Source organism: Physella acuta, unplaced genomic scaffold (genome assembly GCF_028476545.2).
Source record: "Physella acuta isolate Inbredline_101_S28 unplaced genomic scaffold, ASM2847654v3 ptg000818l, whole genome shotgun sequence".
NCBI lineage: Eukaryota > Metazoa > Mollusca > Gastropoda > Physidae > Physella > Physella acuta.
This window is the reverse complement of record NW_026732336.1, coordinates 227,959-244,994: the sequence shown is the minus strand read 5'-3', so window position 1 is coordinate 244,994 and position 17,036 is coordinate 227,959. Positions and strand designations below refer to the sequence as shown.

At 41.8% G+C, this 17,036-nt stretch overlaps 1 protein-coding gene across 3 annotated transcripts in view; it reads right to left on the bottom strand.

Moving 5' to 3' along the window:
• LOC131951624 (serine-rich adhesin for platelets) overlaps positions 1-3,603 on the bottom strand; it is a 69,588-nt gene extending 65,985 nt beyond the window's left edge. For all 3 annotated transcript variants that reach the window (XR_009388428.1, XM_059313956.1, XM_059313957.1), the window contains exon 1: positions 3,231-3,603. Coding sequence is in view for 2 of the 3 variants with exons in the window: in XM_059313956.1 (XP_059169939.1) it covers positions 3,231-3,341 (111 nt within the window). In the remaining variant the exon portion in view is untranslated. The remainder of the gene's footprint in view (positions 1-3,230) is intronic.
• Between the last annotated feature and the right edge of the window lie 13,433 nt (positions 3,604-17,036).

Here is a 17,036-nt window from a genome sequence, read left to right as displayed (position 1 = left end):
CCTCTAGACACACGAATCTAGACACACGCCTTTAGACACACGCCTCTAGACACACGCCTCTAGACACACCCTCTAGATACACGCCTCTAGACACACGCCTCTCACATAGACACACGCCTCTAGACACACGCCTCTAGACACACGCCTCTAGACACACGAATCTAGACACACGCCTTTAGACACACGCCTCTAGACACACGCCTCTAGACACACGCCTCCAGACACACGCCTCTAGATACACGAATCTAGACACACGCCTTTAGACACACGCCTCTCACATAGACACACGCCTGTAGATACACGCCTCTCACATAGACACACGCCTCTAGACACACGCCTCTAGACACACGCCTTACACATAGACACACGCCTCTAGACACACGCCTCTAGACACACGCCTCTAGACACACGCCTCACACATAGACACACGCTTCTAGACACACGCCTCTAGACACACGCCTCTAGACACACGCCTCCAGACACACGCCTCTAGATACACGAATCTAGACACACGCCTTTAGACACACGCCTCTCACATAGACACACGCCTCTAGATACACGCCTCTCACATAGACACACGCCTCTAGACACACGCCTCTAGACACACGCCTCTAGACACACGCCTCTAGACACACGCCTCTAGATACACGAATCTAGACACACGCCTTTAGACACACGCCTCTCACATAGACACACGCCTCTAGATACACGCCTCTCACATAGACACACGCCTCTAGACACACGCCTCTAGACACACGCCTCTAGACACACGCCTCTAGACACACACCTCTAGACACACGAATCTAGACACACGCCTTTAGACACACGCCTCTAGACACACGCCTCTAGACACACCCTCTAGATACACGCCTCTAGACACACGCCTCTCACATAGACACACGCCTCTAGACACACGCCTCTAGACACACGCCTCTAGACACACGAATCTAGACACACGCCTTTAGACACACGCCTCTAGACACACGCCTCTAGACACACGCCTCCAGACACACGCCTCTAGATACACGAATCTAGACACACGCCTTTAGACACACGCCTCTCACATAGACACACGCCTCTAGATACACGCCTCTCACATAGACACACGCCTCTAGACACACGCCTCTAGACACACGCCTTACACATAGACACACGCCTCTAGACACACGCCTCTAGACACACGCCTCTAGACACACGCCTCACACATAGACACACGCTTCTAGACACACGCCTCTAGACACACGCCTCACAGACACACGCCTCTAGACACACGTCTCTAGACACACTCCTCTAGACACACGCCTCTAGATACACGCCTCTCACATAGACACACGCCTCTAGACACACGCCTCTAGACACACGCCTTACACATAGACACACGCCTCTAGACACACGCCTCTAGACACACTCCTCTAGACACACGCCTCACACATAGACAAACGCCTCTAGACACACGTCTCTAGACACACGCCTCTAGACACACGCCTCTAGACACACGCCTCTAGACACACGCCTCTAGACACACGCCTCTAGACACACGCCTCTAGACACACGCCTCACACATAGACACACGCCTCTAGACACGCGCCTCTAGACACACGCCTCTAGACACACGCCTCACACATAGACACACGCCTCTAGACACACGCCTCTAGACACACGCCTCTAGACACACGCCTCTAGACACACGCCTCTAGACACACGCCTCTAGACACACGCCTCTAGACACACGCCTCTAGACACACGACACTAGACACACTCCTCTAGACACACGCCTCACACATAGACAAACGCCTCTAGACACACGCCTCACACATAGACACACGCCTCTAGACACACGCCTCTAGACACACGCCTCACACATAGACACACGCCTCTAGACACACGACTCTAGACACACTCCTCTAGACACACGCCTCACACATAGACAAACGCCTCTAGACACACGCCTCACACATAGACAAACGCCTCTAGACACACGTCTCTAGACACACGCCTCTAGACACACGCCTCTAGACACACGCCTCTAGACACACGCCTCTAGACACACGCCTCTAGACACACGCCTCTAGACACGCGCCTCTAGACACACGCCTCTAGATACACGCCTCACACATAGACACACGCCTCTAGACACACGCCTCTAGACACACGCCTTTAGACACACGCCTCTAGACACACGCCTCTAGACACACGCCTCTAGACACACGCCTCTAGACACACGCCTCTAGACACACGCCTCTAGACACACGCCTCTAGACACACGCCTCACACATAGACACACGCCTCTAGACACGCGCCTCTAGACACACGCCTCTAGACACACGCCTCACACATAGACACACGCCTCTAGACACACGCCTCTAGACACACTCCTCTAGACACACGGCTCACACATAGACACAAGCCTCTAGAATCCCAACTTTAGACACCCATCAGTACATCATTAAACTATGACATCTTTTATCATATTAAATTTAAGCCGAATTTATTCTCTCGTGACCAGGTATGATATTGACTGATATGATTGGACTGTTTCGAGATGATTTGACTAATTTGTTGATAAGATAATTAACAGCATTCCGACATATTTTAGCATCATGACGTTTGTTGGAAGTTACATTTTGTTGTCTGACTCTGGGATGTTGTATTATCTGACTGTAGAATGTTGTATTATCTGACTGTAGAATGTTGTATTATCTGACTTGAAAGAGCTTCTGAAAGTTTTCTACCCATGTTGGCGCCCCTGAGGGTCTTCGCCACTTCGCAGCCCCATAGCTACAACTCTGCCTGTTTAATATACTTATATTGCGTAACCCAACCCTCCCCCACGCCCCCCGGGCTGCCTTGTCTGGAATCCCTGCAAGTGTTCGTCATATGAAACACATGGAAACGAGAAGCGGGACGTTTGAAAAAAAAATCGATTTGGCTAAATACATGAAAGCAAAGTGGTAGATGTATAGACCTGCTGTAGACCTAGAATCTAGAACCTAGGTCTATACTTAACTATACTGGACTGACTAGAACCTAGGTCTATACTTAACTATACTGGACTGAAAGTATAACAACAGCTCTTGATAAACTGTAAACAACCATCACATCTACTAGATCTAGATCTATGTGATATATCAACCCAATTGGCTAAGATAGCAACTAGCGTAACGTAACCAAGCTAACCCTAACTCTACAAACCCTCTACAAACCCTAACCTCTACAATCCCTGTACTAACCTGTATCCATCGCTCTGTCTCATGTAAAGCCAGTTCCATAAAAAATTCCATCTCCTCATCTTCGCGAAACCTGACAACATAATCTTCTTCTACCTCTTCAGACGACATCATTCACTCATTCAATAATCAACACCTAATTTCAACTAGCAAAATTAGGGTGCATATTTCATCTTCATGTAATCCAGAGATTATGTCAAGAGACGGTTTGAGAGAGTGAAGATTTAGTTTGCAAGAAAACAACTGAAACAATTTCACTGCATCCGACACCGCGTTGTTGACACACACACACACACCATCAGTTGGAGAACTAGGTCATGCGAGTTGTCAATTCACAAAGCTGGAGCGGACCTGTGCAATGAATGGCGTGTGTTCTGCTGTTTACTGGGGCCTAGTTTGTTCACCTTACGGGCCCTATCACGTGACCTTTACTGTCACACTTTGCTGTGCTCTGTGCCGGATGAGCATGCGCCGGTGAGAAAGACGATAGAGTGCGGGCTGTGGTGTGTGGTGTGTGGTGAGGTCCAGTGGACGGTGTGTGGTGTGTGGTGAGGTCCTGTGGACGGTGTGTGGTGAGGTCTGGTGGACGGTGTGTGGTGAGGTCTTGTGGGCGGTGTGTGGTGTGTGGTGAGGTCTGGTGGACGGTGTGTGGTGTGTGGTGAGGTCTGTTGGACGGTGTGGTGAGGTCTGGTGTGTGGTGTGTGGTGAGGTCTGGTGGATGGTGTGTGGTGAGGTTCTGTGGATGGTGTGTGGTGAGGTTCTGTGGACGGTGTGTGGTGAGGTCCTGTGGACGGTGTGTGATGAGGTCCTGTGGACGGTGTGTGGTGAGGTTCTGTGGATGGTGTGTGGTGAGGTTCTGTGGATGGTGTGTGTGTGGGTGAGTGATTTGATGTACTTCTACCGGCTTTGTTCCTGTCGTATTACGAAATCTAATGAAGAAATGTATTCATAAATTTAATGAAGAAATGTATTCATAAATCTAATGAAGAAATGTATTCATAAATCTAATGAAGAAATGTATTCATAAATCTAATGAAGAAATGTATTCATAAATCTAATGAAGAAATGTATTCATAAATCTAATGAAGAAATGTATTCATAAATCTAATGAAGAAATGTATTCATAAATCTAATGAAGAAATGTATTCAAACTTGCCTCAACTACATTGTTAGCATTCCCAGCGCACCTTTAGACATGGTATTTTGTAGATGTGTGTGTGTGGGGGGAGGTGAAGGTGGAACTGCAACCTACATACACAGAAATCATATAGCTTAAATTCACATTATTAATACTCTTCGTGGTTCGCTTGACTGAGCGACCTATTTTATTCTCCATAGCGCCCACATGTAGATCTAGATAGCGATACAGTATCAGGGGACGTAATGCTAGCAGTCAAACTGTAACTAAACATTGAAATGGTTGCCACATCAATATCACACATCTGGTGCCAAAAGGTTTTTGAAATATTTCCAATTAGACATGTCACCAGGGTGGAAAGACCGATGCCATAAAAAGTCTACAGAGAGCACTGTGATCAAGACATTCACGATTAAATAGCATACAGAGAGCACTGTGATCAAGACATTCACGATTAAATAGCATACAGAGAGCACTGTGATCAAGACATTCACGATTTAATAGCATACAGAGAGTACTGTGATCAAGACATTCACGATTAAACAACATACAGAGAGCACTGTGATCAAGACATTCGCGATTAAATAGCATACAGAGAGCACTGTGATCAAGACATTCACGATTTAATAGCATACAGAGAGTACTGTGATCAAGACATTCACGATTAAACAACATACAGAGAGCACTGTGATCAAGACATTCGCGATTAAATAGCATACAGAGAGCACTGTGATCAAGACATTCACGATTAAATAGCATACAGAGAGCACTGTGATCAAGACATTCACGATTAAATAGCATACAGAGAGCACTGATATTAACGCATTGTTGGCAGCCGACGTCATTAAATGGCGGTAGATGATGTCGTTCGTCGTCTCGACACAAGGCAAAACTTGTCGTCGTGTCATAACTCTGGCCTGAACAGATCCTAGGAGAGCTCATGATCCAGGGTCTATGAGCCGTTCCCGACCACCCACCTCAGATATGAGCCGTTCCCGACCACCCACCTCAGATATGAGCCGTTCCCGACCACCCACCTCAGATAGACTCACGTTAGGGTTAGTAATGGTGCTAAATACAATATCCTTTCAAATAACGAAGTCAATAAAACAGGTGAACTCTACTTCTACTCTATGTCGACATTAGATAACATCAGTATGACAATTTAGATTACATCTGTATGACGATATAAGATATGTTTATTATCTGTATGTCATGATTAGATAACATCATCTGTATGACGATATAAGATATGTTTATTATCTGTATGTCATGATTAGATAACATCATCTGTATTTAGACCAGAAGCTTGGGGCGAACTTTCAATTTCAATGTATATACTAGCCGTCCCAACCAGGACCTGCACTGGCCTCTGTGAAAAAGCTATCTGTAAAGGATCATCGCTTTTGTGTTTATTACGCAGCATATACCGGGCATTGAGTTTGACAAACGAACACATAACCCTAAACCCAACTCTAACTTTAAACTTAACACTAACATAAACCAATCGAAACCAAAACACTAAAACTAACGCAAGCCTAACACAAACACAAAAGCAAACGCAAAGTCAAACAAAACGCAAATACAAACATAAACGCAAACGCAGATGCAAACACCAAAGGAAACACAAACACTAATATAAACACAAATAAAAACGCAAACACTAACGGAATTACAATTAACACAAACACAAAAGCAAAAACAAACAAAAACACAACACAAATTCAAACATAAAATTAAATGCAAACAAAAACACAAAAATAAACGCAAATACAAACGAAGACGCAAATCTACACGCAAATAATAACGCAGAACATAAACATAGATTTAAGTGCAAACAGAAACGCATAGTGCTCACAGCATAGCACGTGGCAATGAATCGCACCGGAACCGCCTGATTCAATTTAGTGAACGACTGTAACTTCAACAGGCGCAGCCGCCTGCGCCCCCCGTCTATTGCGTGACCCGAAACGCCCCGGGATCCCCTGCGAGCACTATGGCGCCTACTTTTGTTTTAAATAAAGGATATACACTACAAACACAATGGGCAACAATAATCGTTGAGTACAGGGTGCAATTTGGCGCAATGTCGCTTAAGTTCGTAATAAACAGTTTGATAGACAATCGATAAGATAAGCTTTTTAATCAGCGCGAAAGACTATGCATAAGATTGGGTTTTAGAGTCGTTCACTAAACATAATCAAGCGCTTCTTAATTACAAGATTTTATATAAAAAATTCCCCAAAAATTAGAAAATAAATTATACACTACTAATTAAATAACTAAAGAAAAGCGTGGGTCTCTTCCTAAACATTAGTAAAGGTATCCAATAGATACTAAAGTGACCCACACTTTTCTTTATAGTTATTTAAATAGTAGTCCATAATTTATTTTCTACTTTTTAGTGCATTAGTACATAAAAGCTTGTTATTAAAACGTTTTAATGAATTTTTGTTTCAGTACTTTAAATGTTTTAAATTTAGAGTTGCGTGACTAAAAACCATGCGCACCTAATGAACGTGATGACGCGTGTCTAAAAGTGCGGAATAGTTTGATGAGACAGCCTACTAATTAGGACAAATTAAAAATTAATTCATAAAAAATTAATTTGGCAACCAATTAAGTCAAGTTTAATGTCATGTTGCACACTTTTCATGTCTTGACCTACGTGCCAACGTCGAACCGTAAGTAGTATATTAGGTCCCTTTTGGGTCGTTTTTTTGGCGGAGCAGGATGTGGGGAGGAGCAATGACATATAGTAAAATACTCGGGAGCAGGATGTGGGGAGGGCGCAAAGAGATATAGCAAAATACTCCCAGCCTGGCGCATCGGGATGTGGAGGGTGGGTGAGCAGGATGCGCAGAGGGCGCAAAGACATATAGTAAAATACAACGCCAACTGGGGTTGGCGGAGCAGGAGGGTGGGTCACCTTTTGGTGACCTTGTGACGTAATCATTGACCTTGTGACGTAATTAGTGACTTTGTGACGTAATCACTGACCTAGTTACGTAATTTTAATGCGTTTTTTAATTAGATTTAATGAGTTTTTAAAATTTTAATTAATTTTTTATTAACGAGTTACGTAATTTGATTTTAATTTTTTAAATTTTTAAATTTTTAATTTTATTTTATAATTAGTTTAATTTTTATTAACTAGTTACGTAATTTGATTATTTGTTTGATTTAAATTGTTTAATTTGTTTGTTTACTTGTTGTTTGATTTAATTACTTTGTTTATATTGTGTAATTTTTATTAACGAGTTACGTAATTGGATTTTATTTTTTTAAATTTTTAAATTTTTAATTTTGTTTTATAATTAGTTTAATTATTATTAACTAGTTACGTCATTTGATTTTTTAATTTTTTAAATTTTTAAATTTTAAATTGTTTACTTTGTTTGTTTAATTTGTTTAATTTATTTATTTGATATATTTCTTTTCTCTGATGTATGGTATTTTAAAATAAAAGACTAACACTAGTGTGTACTTTGTATAGGGACCATTCTACAACACAACGCTAACGTATACTTTGTGTCATGACTTCCATTTAACCAGCCGTGTAACACCTGTTACGTATCGATTCACCAGCTATCCTTTGTTTTTGACACGCGCTCCCCGTTTTTTTAATGGGAATGTATTGATCGCACCCACTGACCATCAGTATGATGGTCCACCTAATTAAATTTGGTCACGCATCACCGAGTTTTCCCCGCTAGGTTTGACAGGTCATGATGATTTATGTGTTGTTCACGGAAGCGAACACCGTAGGGTCCGGTGTTTAATGAGGTCCATTAAGCGCGTCTCCGCGTTAAGTGTGGTAACAGCTGTACCACTTTAATTGATTTTTCCCCGCTCGGTTACTAGAGTGGGAAGCCATCACGTAACAGCTGGTGCTGTAATTACGCTGAGTAAGGACTTTGGTTGTAACTATTCGCTTATAGCGAGGGTCAGCGAAAACAAAATATATATTTAAGGGTTGGAATTTTCTTTCAACCACCGTTAAATCAGGTTTTGAGACGAAACGAAGTCTCGGTAGGTTCGTGTTTTTTAACGGGCGACAGGGCGACTTGGTGCGTTGGTACGTGAGGTATGCGGGGTAGACATGTTTTTTACAAGTCTGGAAAAGTAATTAAGTTTTTTATGACCGTTCCGATTTTCTTTTGATCTGACCACCATTTGACCACCCTGAGCCAGATAAATTTAACAAATGTTCAATACATAGTCGCTTATAGTAACATGGGTGAGGGGTGTAAGCAGGCGGGTGACGGTGTGAACAGGTGGGTGAAGGGGGAAATATTAACAAATGTTCAATACATACTCGCTTATAGTAACATGGGTGAGGGGTGTAAGCAGACGGGTGACGGTGTGAACAGGTGGGTGAAGGGTGAAAGGTGGGTGAAGGTGGAGAAGGTGGGTGAAGGGGGAACACGAGTAGGAGTAAAGGATATATAGTAAAAGACTCTACCACCTGAGTGAGGTGGGTGAGGAGGCGGATTTTAATTTTAATTTTTTATTTTATTTTTTCATCATCTGTTAACTTTAAGGTTCTATAACTCTATATATTTAAATACATTTTTTGATTCAAACGAGTTTACTTTTCCTAATGTAAGTACAGGTAAAGAGGGATTTCCTATAGATCTGTAATGAAGTAGGCCTTGTTGACTATGACTGGTTGTCCAGGTGTTGACATGATACACTTTTTTGAGATACACGTACACACACACACACACACACACGCGCGCGAAATTCATACTAGGTCGGTAAAGGCGGAGAGAACTTATAGGTATACATTATCATGGCGACAACAAAAGCGACCCTTATTTTATTTACATGAAAGCGTGTTTTCCAAAAAGTGTCACCAGGCCGTTGTCATTTTCGCAGCGGGGTTTATATTTTAAGTGCACCCCGTGCACGCTTGTTTACATTTTAAAAGTTGTGTCGCGTGTCGTCCCCACATGTCTTCCCTAATAGAGAAACGAGAGGAAAGACAACTGTTCTAAAATTAGAACAGACTTGTTTACAGCCACGAGTATCGTCCCTTGTGAAAAAAATTGCGCGTCAGAATCCTTAACTAAACAGTCAATTTCTTTAACAAGTTAAAAATAATTTAGGAAGACAAGGGTTAGCAACATTAGACGCCACCATTTTTGTTTCATGTGACGACAAGGCACAATACACTTTTGTAGTTTATGTTGTCAAGTAGAGGGGTGGGATATTTTTTCTTTGTAAGAGTCTTGTAAACAATGGGTAGAGGAGGCGATTACTAAGTAAGAGGGGAGAGAACGTGACTTGCATCGCGATATTTGAAAACATGGCGATGTTTAACCTCAATCAAAAAAGGCAATGAACCTAGAAGGAAGACGAATATATATCTTAGTCTTGCAGCAGATTACCTTCCCATGTTCGCTTTAGTATTACAGTTTTCATCAAACTTCTTTTTGACTTGAACTTCTTTAATTTTTAAGAAAGTTTACTTATACATAAGACATTACGTCTAATTACAATTTTTTATTTTTACCACTCAATGTATTTTCTTTTTCTATATCTTACATTGTCATCTTAATTTTTTATCACCTTAGTAAAAATTTGCTTAAGATTATAAACTTCAAGTTTTAAAAAACAACAACGTTATAGTACGTCGTGTCAAATGACACACCGTTTAAAATGTCTACATTTAAAGTTCACCAATATAATGACGTAAAAACTAAATATGATATGACGTTAGCATACATATCATACAATCTAATCACTCTAAAGTACAAATCAATAATTTTTATTGATTAAGGGGCTGGGTGAGTTATTTTTATTCGGGTGCCCAGGGAAGGTTTGGAGTTGGCTAGGGGCACCGTTCATACTAGAGTCTGTGACGTTTTCACCGAGGCAGGGTTCGAAGCTAGACCATACATGTTTTGGAATTGTTAAGGGTCGACCCTATAGTAGGGTCGGGGGAGTTTTGTTAACACAGAGGGATGTTTCGAAGTTGGTACATCCATGTTTTAGAATTGATAGGTAGAGAGTTTATACGAGAGTCGTGGGAGTTTTCACCGAGGTTGGTTTTGAACTCGGACCATGGATGTTTAGGAGTTGGATGCGGCAGAGTTTACACTAGGGACGGAGGTGTTTTGGTTACACCGAGGGTGGTTTCGAAGGTCGTACATGCATCCTTGGAATTGTTAGGGGCCGTCTTCATACTAGGGTCGGTGAAGTTTTCACCGAGGTTGGTTTTGAACTCGGAACATGTGTGTTTTGGAATTGTTGGCAGCCGAGTTCATTCTAGGGTCGTGGGAGTTTTGTTAACACCGAGGCAGGTTGCAAAGTTGGTACATGCATGTTTAGGAATTGTTGGTAGCCGAGTTCATACTAGTGTCGGTGAAGGTTGGTTTTGAACTCGGAACATGCATGTTTTGGAATCGGTAGGTGTAGAGTCCATACTAGGGTCGGTGAAGTTTTCACCGAGGCAGGTTACAAAGTTGGGACATGCATGTTTAGGAATTGTTGGCAGTCGAGTTCATACTAGGGTCGGGGAGTTTTGTTAACACTGAGGCAGGTTGCAAAGTTGGTACATGCATGTTTGGGAATTGTTGGTAGCCGAGTTCATACTAGTGTCGGTGAAGGTTGGTTTTGAACTCGGAACATGCATGTTTTGGAATCGGTAGGTGTAGAGTCCATACTAGGGTCGGTGAAGTTTTCACCGAGGCAGGTTACAAAGTTGGGACATGCATGTTTAGGAATTGTTGGCAGTCGAGTTCATACTAGGGTCGGGGAGTTTTGTTAACACTGAGGCAGGTTGCAAAGTTGGTACATGCATGTTTGGGAATTGTTGGTAGCCGAGTTCATACTAGTGTCGGTGAAGGTTGGTTTTGAACTCGGAACATGCATGTTTAGGAATTGTTGGTAGTCGAGTTCATACTAGTGTCGGTGAAGGTTGGTTTTGAACTCGGAACATGCATGTTTTGGAATCGGTAGGTGTAGAGTCCATACTAGGGTGGTTTCAAAGTTAGTACATGCATGTTTTGGAAGTGTTAGGGGCCGAGTCTATACTACGGTGGGATGGTTTTTGTTTTCACCGAGGCCGGTTTCAAAGTTGTTACAGGCATGTTTTGGAATCGATTGGTGTAGAGTTTAAACTAGCGTCGGGGGAGTTTGGGTTTCACCGAGGCGTGTTTCAAAGTTGGTACAGGGATGTTTTTGAAGATATGAGGGAAGAGTTTAAACTAGCGTCGGGGGAGTTTGGGTTTCACCGTGGCGTGTTTCAAATCCATGTTTCGGAGTTGGTTGGGTTAGAGTTTACACTAGAGTGGGACGGTCTTTGTTTTCAACAAGACAGGTTTCAAAGTTGGTGCATGGGTGTTTGGTACAGGACTGTTTTGGAATCGGTGAGGCAAAGTTAAACTAGGGTCAGGGGAGTTTTCAACGAGGCTGGTTTCGAAATTGGGCCATGGATGTTTCAGAGTTGGATGGGAACGTTGTCACTTGTAACATTAGTTGAATACAGATACAAGTTTGTCTGTTACTTTGTCTTTTGTCTGTCCAAGTAATAGTGTGGGTCTGTTTATCTAGCGGGTGTTTAGGGACGGGGGCCTCGGTGTTAACAAAACTCCCACGACCCTAGAATGAACTCGGCTGCCAACAATTCCAAAACACACATGTTCCGAGTTCAAAACCAACCTCGGTGAAAACTTCACCGACCCTAGTATGAAGACGGCCCCTAACAATTCCAAGGATGCATGTACGACCTTCGAAACCACCCTCGGTGTAACCAAAACACCTCCGTCCCTAGTGTAAACTCTGCCGCATCCAACTCCTAAACATCCATGGTCCGAGTTCAAAACCAACCTCGGTGAAAACTCCCACGACTCTCGTATAAACTCTCTACCTATCAATTCTAAAACATGGATGTACCAACTTCGAAACATCCCTCTGTGTTAACAAAACTCCCCCGACCCTACTATAGGGTCGACCCTTAACAATTCCAAAACATGTATGGTCTAGCTTCGAACCCTGCCTCGGTGAAAACGTCACAGACTCTAGTATGAACGGTGCCCCTAGCCAACTCCAAACCTTCCCTGGGCACCCGAATAAAAATAACTCACCCAGCCCCTTAATCAATAAAAATTATTGATTTGTACTTTAGAGTGATTAGATTGTATGATATGTATGCTAACGTCATATCATATTTAGTTTTTACGTCATTATATTGGTGAACTTTAAATGTAGACATTTTAAACGGTGTGTCATTTGACACGACGTACTATAACGTTGTTGTTTTTTAAAACTTGAAGTTTATAATCTTAAGCAAATTTTTACTAAGGTGATAAAAAATTAAGATGACAATGTAAGATATAGAAAAAGAAAATACATTGAGTGGTAAAAATAAAAAATTGTAATTAGACGTAATGTCTTATGTATAAGTAAACTTTCTTAAAAATTAAAGAAGTTCAAGTCAAAAAGAAGTTTGATGAAAACTGTAATACTAAAGCGAACATGGGAAGGTAATCTGCTGCAAGACTAAGATATATATTCGTCTTCCTTCTAGGTTCATTGCCTTTTTTGATTGAGGTTAAACATCGCCATGTTTTCAAATATCGCGATGCAAGTCACGTTCTCTCCCCTCTTACTTAGTAATCGCCTCCTCTACCCATTGTTTACAAGACTCTTACAAAGAAAAAATATCCCACCCCTCTACTTGACAACATAAACTACAAAAGTGTATTGTGCCTTGTCGTCACATGAAACAAAAATGGTGGCGTCTAATGTTGCTAACCCTTGTCTTCCTAAATTATTTTTAACTTGTTAAAGAAATTGACTGTTTAGTTAAGGATTCTGACGCGCAATTTTTTTCACAAGGGACGATACTCGTGGCTGTAAACAAGTCTGTTCTAATTTTAGAACAGTTGTCTTTCCTCTCGTTTCTCTATTAGGGAAGACATGTGGGGACGACACGCGACACAACTTTTAAAATGTAAACAAGCGTGCACGGGGTGCACTTAAAATATAAACCCCGCTGCGAAAATGACAACGGCCTGGTGACACTTTTTGGAAAACACGCTTTCATGTAAATAAAATAAGGGTCGCTTTTGTTGTCGCCATGATAATGTATACCTATAAGTTCTCTCCGCCTTTACCGACCTAGTATGAATTTCGCGCGCGTGTGTGTGTGTGTGTGTGTGTGTGTGTGTACGTGTATCTCAAAAAAGTGTATCATGTCAACACCTGGACAACCAGTCATAGTCAACAAGGCCTACTTCATTACAGATCTATAGGAAATCCCTCTTTACCTGTACTTGCATTAGGAAAAGTAAACTCGTTTGAATCAAAAAATGTATTTAAATATATAGAGTTATAGAACCTTAAAGTTAACAGATGATGAAAAAATAAAATAAAAAATTAAAATTAAAATCCGCCTCCTCACCCACCTCACTCAGGTGGTAGAGTCTTTTACTATATATCCTTTACTCCTACTCGTGTTCCCCCTTCACCCACCTTCTCCACCTTCACCCACCTTTCACCCTTCACCCACCTGTTCACACCGTCACCCGTCTGCTTACACCCCTCACCCATGTTACTATAAGCGAGTATGTATTGAACATTTGTTAATATTTCCCCCTTCACCCACCTGTTCACACCGTCACCCGCCTGCTTACACCCCTCACCCATGTTACTATAAGCGACTATGTATTGAACATTTGTTAAATTTATCTGGCTCAGGGTGGTCAAATGGTGGTCAGATCAAAAGAAAATCGGAACGGTCATAAAAAACTTAATTACTTTTCCAGACTTGTAAAAAACATGTCTACCCCGCATACCTCACGTACCAACGCACCAAGTCGCCCTGTCGCCCGTTAAAAAACACGAACCTACCGAGACTTCGTTTCGTCTCAAAACCTGATTTAACGGTGGTTGAAAGAAAATTCCAACCCTTAAATATATATTTTGTTTTCGCTGACCCTCGCTATAAGCGAATAGTTACAACCAAAGTCCTTACTCAGCGTAATTACAGCACCAGCTGTTACGTGATGGCTTCCCACTCTAGTAACCGAGCGGGGAAAAATCAATTAAAGTGGTACAGCTGTTACCACACTTAACGCGGAGACGCGCTTAATGGACCTCATTAAACACCGGACCCTACGGTGTTCGCTTCCGTGAACAACACATAAATCATCATGACCTGTCAAACCTAGCGGGGAAAACTCGGTGATGCGTGACCAAATTTAATTAGGTGGACCATCATACTGATGGTCAGTGGGTGCGATCAATACATTCCCATTAAAAAAACGGGGAGCGCGTGTCAAAAACAAAGGATAGCTGGTGAATCGATACGTAACAGGTGTTACACGGCTGGTTAAATGGAAGTCATGACACAAAGTATACGTTAGCGTTGTGTTGTAGAATGGTCCCTATACAAAGTACACACTAGTGTTAGTCTTTTATTTTAAAATACCATACATCAGAGAAAAGAAATATATCAAATAAATAAATTAAACAAATTAAACAAACAAAGTAAACAATTTAAAATTTAAAAATTTAAAAAATTAAAAAATCAAATGACGTAACTAGTTAATAATAATTAAACTAATTATAAAACAAAATTAAAAATTTAAAAATTTAAAAAAATAAAATCCAATTACGTAACTCGTTAATAAAAATTACACAATATAAACAAAGTAATTAAATCAAACAACAAGTAAACAAACAAATTAAACAATTTAAATCAAACAAATAATCAAATTACGTAACTAGTTAATAAAAATTAAACTAATTATAAAATAAAATTAAAAATTTAAAAATTTAAAAAATTAAAATCAAATTACGTAACTCGTTAATAAAAAATTAATTAAAATTTTAAAAACTCATTAAATCTAATTAAAAAACGCATTAAAATTACGTAACTAGGTCAGTGATTACGTCACAAAGTCACTAATTACGTCACAAGGTCAATGATTACGTCACAAGGTCACCAAAAGGTGACCCACCCTCCTGCTCCGCCAACCCCAGTTGGCGTTGTATTTTACTATATGTCTTTGCGCCCTCTGCGCATCCTGCTCACCCACCCTCCACATCCCGATGCGCCAGGCTGGGAGTATTTTGCTATATCTCTTTGCGCCCTCCCCACATCCTGCTCCCGAGTATTTTACTATATGTCATTGCTCCTCCCCACATCCTGCTCCGCCAAAAAAACGACCCAAAAGGGACCTAATATACTACTACCGTATCTGTCAGTTAGAAGTGCCCGAATTTTCGCTCGGGCGTTCCGATCTAGACGGAGGACAGACAGTGACTTGGATAAAAGCGTGGAAAAAGACGAAATCAAAAGAGTTAGAGCATTGGTTCTTAACCTGGCCTCGGCTGAAGCCACGACGTTCGGTGAGTCAGTCTCAGGGCTTCGGCGGAGGTCAAGACACACACTCATATGATTCACGATCTGATTTTGTCAGTGTGGACGATGCAAATATTAAGAAGGGTCCTCAAGGCGCATAAGAAACTGGTAGGGTTTGGTACCTTCAAAAAGGTTAAGAACCACTGCTTTAGAGCAGGGTTTCTTCCAGACATTTTTCTCCTAGAGGCACTTGAAATTTTCTGGGGTGGGGGGGGGGGGGGGCGGACTAAAATTTCCGGGGGGGGGGGGGGACACTGTTAAAAGTATATATTTTCTATATAAAATCCATTTCTTTCGGGAGGCGGTAGACTTTCTTGGGGGGGGGGGGGGGGGGGAGGAGGAGGGAGGGGACTAAGCCTTCCCCAAGAGACGCGTGGAAGAAACTCTGCTTCAGAGTGTAGTTTGTAAAAGGTGCAAGCTTATTTGGTCTACTTTTGGTCGTGTCTTTAGAACAATTTCGATAATAGTGTATGCAACACATATGGTCATCAGCCAAGGGGGGATAACAAATAAAGGTTTAATTCATTGAGTTGCGGCCCCTGTGGGGCCGTAGCGCTGTTGATGTAGTTGTGTTGCATGCTCTTGTGAGCGATGTTACCTGTGTCCATGTCATGTGACATGGGACTGTGGGTAGTTTCGTGCCTAGCCGTGTCAGTCACACGCAAGGCTGCTGTCTGTGGACACGGTGACGGTACCAAGATGTAGACCTAATGAAGGTAGTGTGGGGCTACAGTTCTTTGTTACAGTCTTCTCTGTTTTCTTTTTGGTTTTCCTGTTCGTTTGGTATTCATCTGTAACCGTCATACTATTGTGTTATGCATCGCCGTCATGGCTCGATGCTGTGAATAAAGGAGTACTAGACAACAACTGTCGGTGTCAGTGTGTTCTAAATCTCAGGGTCAGCCCGTCTTAACTACAACACCTCAGTGGGTAAAAGCATCCCCACTGAGTGAGGGTTACATGTATTACAGTTTTAAATTATCAGGCTGAACAAAGTAACAAAGCATTAGCAGACGTCATATATTGTACCATTTTTACATCGTTTAGTAGATCTCGAGGCCTTAACAATATGAAACTATATGAAAATTGCATCATTAGGACTTGTTGAAGCCAATACATTTCTTATCTTAGACTGTTTATATTTCAAAAACTTCAGCATAAAATCAGGTTTTAAATTTTTTTTCCACCCCCTAGGGTCAACCCCCCCCCACCCAGCTACGCCTCTGATTTTGACGTCCTTCTCGATCAAGCAGAGTTCATTTGTAAACATAACGAGCTCACATCTTTTCCTCGG